Source organism: Lactuca saligna, chromosome 8 (genome assembly GCF_052625555.1).
Source record: "Lactuca saligna cultivar CGN05327 chromosome 8, ASM5262555v1, whole genome shotgun sequence".
NCBI lineage: Eukaryota > Viridiplantae > Streptophyta > Magnoliopsida > Asterales > Asteraceae > Lactuca > Lactuca saligna.
Genome location: NC_136424.1, coordinates 66,389,809 through 66,400,466, shown reverse-complemented (window position 1 = coordinate 66,400,466; position 10,658 = coordinate 66,389,809). Strand labels below are relative to the sequence as shown.

The window sequence follows — 10,658 nt, the reverse complement described above, 5'->3', positions numbered from 1 at the left end:
TTATGTGGAAAAGTAACAAAACATTGATATACATAATAACAATGATAGCACAAGATTTCTTTTTACAAAAAGATGGGAAGCAAAAGCACCATTGAAATGCAAAATTTGGTGCAAAGTAGTTGAGATGAGAGGGAACTACTTTAGAAAACTAGCTTTACACTTTTTTGTTCTTCGTGTTCTAACTTCCGATTAGATGGATTGAAAACAGAACAACATTTCATATTTTCAACATCAATATTAAATATTTGATCAGATTGAAATTAGGTTTTCCTTGGTTTTCAATGTTCTGTTGGGCCTGGGCCTATTGAAAATTGGATTGGCTACTAGCTCTTTAGCAGATGGTCTCTTAACAGGATCCGGGTCCAACATCGCCTGAACCAGATTTTAAAAAAAAAAAAAAAAAAAACATTGAATCATTAATCAGAAACACCATAACAAAAATGTAATCAATAAGAATTACAATGAATGAGTAATAATACCTTGAGTGTGTTCTGAAATTGCACAGAATGTCCAGGAAGAAGAGGGAGTTTCCCTTCCCTAAGATTTTGAAAATAAGGTCCAGAATCTGGCAATGTTGAACCCCTTATGAGTTCATAAATAGTGGCTCCAAGTGAGAAGATATCAACTTTGTCTAAATGATCATAATTATCATTCAAGATTTCTTGTGGCATGTATCTTGCATCCCCTTCATCAATGGGTAAGCTTCCATCTAAAAGACTTGAGCAACCAAAATCACCAAGCTTGTAAACACCATTCTTCACATATATGTTTTCTGGCTTCACATCTAAATGCACTATCCCTTTCTCATGTATATATTGCAATGCTTTGGCAATCTGTAATATAATATATAATAAATCAGCATTTAGTGATAATATAAAGAAATAAATAAATATCATAGAAGATGATAAAACCTGGTGCATTGCTTCCAACACTTCACCCTCTTGACATAGTCTAGTGGAGTAGTTGATCATGGAAAGGCTGTGATCACAGAGTTCCATTTGGATGTAGAGTTTCTCATCTTCAAACCAGGAAGTATTATATCCAACAATGTTATCATGATATCCTGCAAGTTTATTACACAATTTCTATAAATCTAGAAAATGTTTTTCAATATTTTGCTCTAGGGAACTATGAAGAGAAAGCTCAAGTTACTCACCTAATGCAGCTAAAGCCTGAACTTCCATTAAAGCTTTTTGCCTGTAAATTTTGTCACTTATAAGTCATTTAGAATCAAAAGAATATACGTTCATATGTCTATACATATATATCCATGTTGAAATTTAACATGGGAATAGAGGAATACCTCTCATTGTCAAGATATAATTTCCTAGTGCTGCATTTCACAGCATACATGCAACCATCAATTCTCTTCAACACTTTGAATACACAGCTGAAGTTTCCAGTACCAATTTGCTGGAAAAATAAAAAATTTGTTCCAAAATCAATAGGCATCATGCTTTTTTTAAAAGAACATTGATAGAACTATATGTTTTATTTCAACAGTCATTATACCTCTATTTCATGAAAATCTGTTCGATAGCGTGAAAGGCCATCACCACCAAATGCAGCAGGGAGGAAAACTGTGGATTAAATGAATGGTTTAAGGTTAGAAGAGAGATGAACTAGACATTTAAAACCCTTACTTGTTCAATAAAAGCATACATATCATTCAAGAGTAAATAGTTAAGTTTACGAAACACTTATGAGTTATGAAGAGTAAACAACTATATGAGCAATATCCACAATACACGCATAAATACAAAAGCTAATAGCTATATACCTGCACATTTTGATCTTCGGTCGCCGAATGGATCAATATCATTATCTGAAGCATCCTTTAAGTAAGGATTCTTCATACAAGGAGGAGGCATTACCCTACAACGTAATGCCACAGCTGATTGGGAAACATACCCCTGCTTGCTTACATGAGGTTCTGTTACTGGTTGATTGTCTGTTTCAGTTTCTTCTGTTAGATCATCTTCCAGCTCCAGAAAGGCTGTTCCAGTGCAAAATGGTTAGATTTTAGTTTACAAACAGAAAATGAAAGTTGATGCAAGAGAGATGAGAATTCAAATGCCACATTGAAAAGTTCATGTCAGACAACAAACCAACCTTCTCTCTGCCTTTTGCTTCTAACAGACTTTAACTTCTCTGGCGATTTTGGGCAAGGCATCTCTTCCAGCTAATAGAAAATGGAAAAGCAAATCAATTGCAATATCAAAAAACTCTGAATTGATAAATAGATTGTATGCGTCCTCTTTAAAATTTACCTTATTGCATCCTACAGTGACTGGCAGCGGTGGGGCTTCTGGAGTAATGTAATCAGGTGTGCTGCGCCCAAAAATATCATCAATATATTCAGATCAACAAAAGATCACATATTTATCTAAGTGTCAAATCTGATAGTTTCCAAATGAAAATGAATCGAAAAACATATATCTTGTAGCGAATGTAACAGCAATAATCAGGTATTTATCCTCGTGAACTTTAATAAGGTTAACCAAACGTTTCCATTATAATCTGTATCAGTTCTGAAGTGATGAGCGATCCATTTGCTAATCGAAATGAGAATAAGTGTAATTTTTTTTTAAAATGAAGGAAGGATAACTGTAGCCAATTTTACAAACCCTAGATAATGTAGAAATAGCTAAAAAACTAAAATCGAATTAGGAACTGAAATTTACCAGAAGAAATCCTGACTGAGGATGAAATCTTTCTCGTCCACATTAACATCGGCATCGAAATCTAGAACCGTGGCTGACGGAAACGACGATGTAGACGGCGTGGATTCCGATTTACCGTGAGCCTCCTTATCGAGCAGATTTTGAAACCGCGAAGGATTATTATTGTTCTGGGGAAGCGGCGGCTTGAAAGAGATTTGACCTAGCTGAACAGATAAGTGTGTAGCCAATGAACCTTTCATCCTCATCTGTGTTTCTTTTTTGCTACTACCGCTCCTCTTCCTCTTCAAAATCGTACTCTTCATCAGTTGATCGCCGACCGTGCTCACCGTCGCCGCAGCTGCTGCTACCACCGATTTCACTATCTCCCCGTCTCTCTGTATGGATTAGATGAGAGACCCAACACGAATATATTGTGTTTGTTGGGGCTGGTGAGTTGGGAGATATAAAAAGTGAAAATAAATTCAAACTTTGCGCGGGTGAATTGCTTTTTCGAGGCGCGTGTGATGCAGATTTCTCTTTTTGATGTGCTTTCTCTTTTCAGTCAATCGAGATCGTCCGTGTGTTCCCTATACTTTTTAATCTTAGATGGAGCCCACCATGTAAGAGATAGTGTCTCGTGTAAGCTTAGGCCATGGGTAAGGTGACAATGTGTTTAGCGCCAGATCACCCCACCACATCATGTTAACCACATATTTATTAGTTTTGAAAATGATATTTATTAGTTTTTAAAATGGTTATCACTGGATAATATTATATATATATATATATATATATATATATATATTTAGATTAAAATAAAAAAAACTAAATTAATAACATAATTAGATATTTCACGTTATATGAAAAACATAAAACATAAAATTTCAAATCTAGATTCCGAATAACCATAAAAAATAAAACTTAAAACCTAAATAACTAAAAAACATAGAAATTAAACATAAATATTAAAAACGTTAAAACCTAAAATCCATGCTTTTCACAAACTTCTTTTTGGATTTTCAGAAACACGGCTAAATTTTCCGAATCGATATCTGGTTGCAGTTTCATGTTTAAAATTTGAAGATCGGTGAATGTTTGTTTCCGGCGCCGAGCATTCTCCTTTGACTCGTATTTTTGTTGTAAAAAACTTAGAGTTTTGTCAATTTTGTCCGCAAGCACGTCTTCGTTAATCGCTTTTTCGCTTGAAGACGCCGCTTTTTTCCCTTTATCACTTCCCGGTGGCCGACGAAGTTGGACTTCTGGTGGACCCTCCCTTCGGTCCCATCGAAATCGTCATTGAGGTCGACACCAAAACCCACATCAGATTCCGAAGTTCTTAACCTTTTGTTGGAGTCGATGGTCGATTCCGAATGCGAAGTCTCCGGGTTAAGGACCCATTTTGGACCCTTACGACAAATTTCTCACGCTTTTTGATGGCCGAACACTTTACCGCCAGTGGTAACTTTGAATTGTTGGCATGCGGTTGATAAAATATTGAAATCGTTGCTACCACTTTTATGCATATTTTTCAGATTTTCAAATATGTCGTTAAACTTGGTGCACACCGCTCGTAGTTCATGCCATTTTTCGTTGATCGCGTCGTACGTTCCACCCGTTTGCCTTCCCTAGAGCGAGTGAAAGTGATCTAAAACACACGAAGCCAAAAACTGGTTCCTCGTTTGCGCGTTGTCCGTCCTCGAGTCACACGATATAGCAATCCAAGCTTTAGCTAAAGCTTCATCCTCTTCCTCTTCTATTTGTAGTTTTTCCTTTTGATTTCCTATGCCTAGATGGTTTTGTTTCTTCGACCGGGTTGTCCTCGCCATTGTCCAGGGGATTGAGAACAAAGGACTTGAGATGGTTGTGTTTGGAATTGTTGAGATGGTTATGTGTTGGAATTGTTGGGGTCGAAATTGTTGAAAACCTTGGAATTGGGATTGTGGTAATTGTTGTTGGAAGTAGTTTGGTTGAACTGGAATGTTGGTAAATAGAGGTTGATGTTGAATTGGGGATGTTAGCATTTGAATGTAACCTTGATATTGATCATTTGGAGTGGTTGGGGTTGTTGGGGTGTGTGGAGTGGTAGAGGTATTTTGATTTTGCTTCATATTTTTTAGAGATAATGAGATAGTAGAGAGATATTATTTGTAAAGAGAGATGTGTTTTGTGTGTTTATGTGTTTGTGTATATATAGTAAAGGAAATATATTGATTTTTTTTTGTTTAATTCACCCAATAGTCAAAAAAGAACGGTCAAAAAGCTTTGGCCAATAAGAAGCCGCGTAACCGTCCGTAATACCCATCAATCTGCGTCACATTCACCAGTAGGGGGGGTGTTCATGCGTGAATGCCCCCTTACACGTCACCTCTTACGCGTAAAAAAGTACCCCATACCCTCTAGCCTTATACTAGGGTGTTCATTTGGATTGATTGGTTCGATCTCATCCAATCAAATAAATCAAAATTGATTTCAGTTTTTAAAACATAGGTTCAAAAATTTTAAACTAAATTCAAATTCGATCTGATCCAACCATATTACAATTCAATTGAATCGGTTTTTATAATTCAGTTTTTAGAAAAACAAAACATTTTAAAACCACATATAATCACTCAGAGAGCTTGAAGTTATGATGTGAAAGGGAGGGAAGGGGCACACTTCCTCCTAACCCTATACAAACCTCGTCCATATATATAATTAAAGTATTAGCCAACTTTATAGAAAAACCAAAAACATATTATTTAGGTGGGTTTAAATTTTATAAACAAGTACTAAATAAATATATTATAGTTTAATATTTTATAAATAACAAACTTTTGAGATAAAATATATATTAAAGTCTTTTATTAGGTGGAAGTTTTTAAATTACTTGGAAGAATAAATTAATACATTAATCAATATATATGTAGCGTCCTATTTTTACAAATAAAATTTTCATTTTTAATTAGAGTAAAACATCATTTTCATAAAATTCAAGTTAAGAAAACTCATTTTTTTCCAAAGTAATGCAATTGTTTGAAAAAATCATAGTAATGTAATAAATGCAAAATCTCCAATACTACTGATGAGTGTGTACAGTCACATCTTCGTCTTCCCACGATCATCAATGGTACTTGAAAAATATTTAATCCACAACTGTAAGCCAAAGTTTAGTGAATTTCCCCAAAATACCAAACACCACAATCACACATGGACCTCTAGTTTGTTTGACCTGCCACGCAAGGCCTACAACATGCCTAAACCGCTCTCCTGAGCCTACAATATGACTGAACCGCCTCACAAGGGCTACAATTGTAACAATGTAAATTTTCAAGTAATTTTTTTCATTTTCAAAATCACATAATTCCAATTATCACGTTTCAAAATCCACAATTGTTTAAATTATCACAGAAACACAATCAATAATTGTTTGATAGTAATCCAGAATCCTCTAAGGCATAAACTCCATCTCGTGTGTACAATCAAGCCGACGTCTTCCCGTGATCCTAAGAGGTACCTGAAACACATACCACATAACATGGTAAACACAAAGCTTAGTGAGTTCCCCAAAATACCGCACACATATCGTTAGCCTCTCATGGCTATATCTCTATAAAGACTCACCGGTCAATGTGTCTCAATGGAGACCCTCCGGTCCTAACTCAATAAAGCTCAGAATAATAAAGAGCCCCTCCTAACCCTATACAAACTCCATCCATGGATATAATTAAAATATTAGCCAACTTTATAGAAAACCCAAAAACAAATTATTTAGGTGGGTGTAAAATTTATAAACAAGTACTAAATAAATATATTATAGTTTAATATTTTATTAAAAAAACTTTGAGATGAAATATATATATTAATGTCTTTTATTAGTTGAAACTTTGTAAATTAGTTGGAAGACTAAATTAATACATTAATCAATATATATTTAGCGTCCTATTTTCACAAACAATTTTTTTCATTTTTAATTAGGATAAAACATCATTTTCATAAAATTCAAGTTAAGAAAACTCATTTTTTTCCAAAATAATACAATTGTTTGAAAATCATAGTAATGTAATAAATGCAAAATCTCCAATACTATTGATGAGTGTGTACAGTCACGTATTCGTCTTCCCACAATCATCAATGGTACTTTAAGATTTTTTTAATCCACAACTGTAAGTCAAAGTTTAGTGAATTCTCCCAAAATAACAAACACTGCAATACACATATAATGCATGCACACACGAGCCTCCAATTTGTTTGACCTGCCACACAAGGCCTACAACATGCCTAAACCGCTCTCCTGAACCTACAATATGACTGAATCGCCTCATAAGGACTACAGTTGTAGCACTGTAAATTTTCAAGTAATTTTTTTCATTTTCAAAATCACATAATTCCAATTATCACTTTTCAAAATCCACAATTATTTAAATTATCGCAAAAACACAATCAATAATTGTTTTATAGTAATCCAGAATCCTCTAAGGCATAAACTCCATCTCGTGTGTACAATCAAGCCGATGCCTTCCCGTGATCCTAAGAAGTACCTGAAACACATATCACATAACACGGTAAACACAAAGCTTAGTGAGTTTCCCAAAATACCGCACACATATCGTTAGCCTCTCATGGCTATATCTCTATAAAGACCCACCGGTCAATGTGTCTCAATGGAGACCCTCCGGTCCTACAACTCGGGTTGAACCCAAGGTGTCTGACCACAGGTTTGGCATGGCGTGTTCAGGAAAAAAACCCAAGGTGTCTGACCACATGTTTAGGATCCAGGAGAGTCACAGTCGTTGTGGAAAATGCGGCAAGTTGCACGATGGGGTATACAAGGCAGGGAGTTTCGGCTGCTTCAAGTGCAGCCGAACCAAGCATATGAGCAGATATTGTACTGCTACCACCACCACCATTACAACATCTGATATGATTGTTGGGTTATGAGCATTCTAACACTCCTAAGTGTACATGCAACCCTAAATACCTTGGATCTATGTTTTCTCTATTATACATGCAAATATGAACATCCAAGGTATTATCCTAATCTAGCATACAAAACTATCAATATAACAAGATAGAATACATACCTCTTTGATGTAGAATGTCTTCATGAAGCTTGAGTGCCTAGTGCCCCAAGTGTGACACCTCAAATGGTTCACACAACACCATAAGCACTTGGAATAACTTAGAGAGAAATTAGAACACTTCATGAAATCGTCTAGCCCTCATACACACACATAGTCACGATTTCTTGAGCCATGAGTTTCTTTTATATGGTGGCTATTAGGGTTACACCATGTAACTCATGACTTTACCCATTCCTTATGCTCCATGGATTTTAACCTCCATGGAGTATCCATGGGTCACCCCATGGACTTAGTCCAACATAAGGAATCTTGGATCACAAGCCCACATATATAAGAATGAATGATTTACACAATCAACCCATATATTTAATTAGTCTCCTTTTGATCACTTAATTAATTCCAAATTAATTCTTGATCAATACTAATTAAATAACCTTATTAATATATTAGAACTTATAATATATTAACAAACCTTAAGTGTTATTTCTCTCATTTTAGTCTATCCAAGTGCATGATGCCATGCAACCCAAATGGACCATGCCGGGTCGGGTCAAGTCTTACCAATTATAGTTATGGACTTAGACATTAATCCAAAAATGATTTGCTTCTAGTACAATCAGAGGGGACACAAGCGGTCCTAATGCCCGAGTTTAGCAGTTGTAGGGCAGGTGGCAGCACCTGCCCCTGCGACATTGAGGATTACGGACGGCGTCAGGGCCGAGATGAGACGCCTGTAGTAAAGACAAAGCCTTCTAGTTGACAACAGAGGAGGCTCGAGCATCTCCTGATGTTGTTACTAGTATTTATCTTCTCCGTTATCTCTTTGCATATTAGCTATGATACTGTTGGATTTAGGGGCTACCCGATCTTTTGTTTCGCTTGCACTTAGCAAACAATTTAGTATAGCTCCGGAGGAGCTGGATCGTCCACTTGATGTTAAGATAGCCGATGACAGGACCGTTAGGAATGCGATGGTTCATAAAGGATGTAGAATACGATTTTCTGATGAGCAACTTTGAGTGGATTTTTTTCCTATTCCTCTACGACAGAATAAGGTTATAGTTTGTATGGACTGGTTGAGTCCCAATGGGGCAGTGATCGACTGCGAGCAACAGCTAGTGAGGGTTCTAGGGTTTCTTCCAGACCGGCGGACTCGCCGAGTCCCAAATATGGACTTGTCGAGTCGCCTACTTACACGTGCTCGAAAACCCGTCCCTACTCGACGAGTCAGGCTACTAACTCGTCGAGTCCCTCTTAAAACTTGAAAAAATATGCATCTAAATAACATACCAGGATTGGGGCGTTATATGCATCATAAGCTCCTTCATATTCGTCGGTGCTAATTAGTATGGTGCTTTTGCTATTGGTGTCGATCCTGGTAATAAGTCTATTCGAAACTCCACTTGCCTATCAGGGGAAATCTAGGAAGATCTTCGGGAAAGATTTTTGGATAGTCACATACCACCGATATTCTTTGTATCTCCTTCTTCTCCTTCTTTTCATCGATTACAAATGCCAAGTATGATGTGCATCCTTTAGACAAACATTTTCTTTCTTTCATCAGGGAAATGATTCCAAAATTCACTCTACGTTTGTTCCCTTACACCATAAATGACCTGTCGAAGTTTTACGGTTAAACCGACACGGCACCGCGTAATGCAAAAAGTGATTTTTTGATAAATTACTTTTTAGCCTTAGCGATCTAAATGAAAGTCAATGTATATGTTAAACCGAGAGCGTACAAAAAAAGAACGTCCAAATCTAATTTCGTTTGAGGAAGTTATGATTTTTCTAAGATTTAACATAACAGTGCACAACCCGGAAATCGAATTTTAGATCGATCAATTTTTAGCCGACACAACCTAAATAAGAATTGAAGATCTCATTAATAGGAGTTCAACGATATAAAGATAGTCGAAAACAGACATCAGATTAAAAAGTTATGAATTTTTAACGGATTTTAACAGTCTAAGTTTGTTAAAATATAACTTTAAAAATAAAGTCAAAATTAATCGATGGAGTCTAAACGAAAGTTGTAGGCCCCGTCGGTACCTACGTGTGGATATAAATAACTTCAATAAGGGAGCTTGTATGCAAAAGTTACGAATTTAAGAAGATAATTGGTTTTTGGAGTAACCAGCGAGTGACACGTGGCGCGATCTGAGCCATTGCTTCCTCACCATCGCTTGGCACCATATGATGACACCTGGCCACGAACTCCCATATTTTAGCAAGGTAATTCCCCACATTTGAACATGACTCAACCTATAAATAGAGTCACAAATCACCCGAAAAACTCACACATTTCCCATTCTTTCTCTCCCAAACACCCCTCTTTGCCCCTCGCATTGCCTAACACTTACCGAGTGCTAGATACGAGTCTCGAAGTGCCAAAAGGCTCCAAAAAGAATAGCTTTCAGCTCGGAAGTTCTGCCTCCGCAGTGCCTAGTTCCTAGCCAAACCCCCGGTAAGTGATTATGCTTACCATACTCTAAGTATAGCTTACGTTTAAGTTTCTTATTGTTATTATGAACTTATAACCTATATATATATATATATATATATATATATATATATAATATAATTAGTGTTATTATAATATCTTTTAACTACTCACGGTACGGGGAATCTGGTTTGAAGGGTCGCATATGGTTGTTGGATTTCAGATGTGCTATAATGCCAAAATGTTCCTACCCTTCGATCTTTCATGTCTGGCCCCTGTCTGTACATAATGATTGAAAAGTATTGTTTAAAACTTATAAAACAATGTCGCTCATAAATAGTTGCTATAAAAATTAGACTAAAATCTAGCGGTAATGATACTAGGTTTCACCGAAGGAAAATAGAATTGTTAGAAGCGAAGCGCTGACCGAATTTGGAATCATCACTTTAACAAGTGATTACATAGTTACTTTCATCTTACACATAGATATGA

At 36.2% G+C, this 10,658-nt stretch overlaps 1 protein-coding gene across 1 annotated transcript; it reads right to left on the bottom strand.

Moving 5' to 3' along the window:
* WEE1 (WEE1-like kinase) lies at window positions 1–3,111 on the bottom strand. Its single transcript, XM_078971632.1, has 10 exons — window positions 2,685–3,111; window positions 2,271–2,331; window positions 2,113–2,182; window positions 1,781–1,996; window positions 1,513–1,580; window positions 1,304–1,413; window positions 1,157–1,197; window positions 912–1,063; window positions 480–833; window positions 1–372 (listed from the first exon to the last, which is right to left on the bottom strand). Exons 1-10 carry the CDS (start codon window positions 2,984–2,986, stop codon window positions 250–252), a joined length of 1,497 nt encoding a protein of 498 aa, XP_078827758.1. The 5' UTR covers window positions 2,987–3,111; the 3' UTR covers window positions 1–249.
* Window positions 3,112–10,658: the final 7,547 nt, after the last annotated feature.

What these genes read in the sequence shown, in the direction of transcription:
- WEE1 (XM_078971632.1), bottom strand. Translation starts at nt 2,986, where the DNA reads ATGAAGAGTACGATTTTGAAGAGGAAGAGGAGCGGTAGTAGCAAAAAA. An exon ending in AAGCAAAAGGCAGAGAGAAG is followed by an intron (nt 1,997 to 2,112) that starts GTTGGTTTGTTG and finishes GCACTGGAACAG; the next exon opens with CCTTTCTGGAGCTGGAAGAT. An exon ending in TTATATCTTGACAATGAGAG is followed by an intron (nt 1,198 to 1,303) that starts GTATTCCTCTAT and finishes CAAAATTTACAG; the next exon opens with GCAAAAAGCTTTAATGGAAG.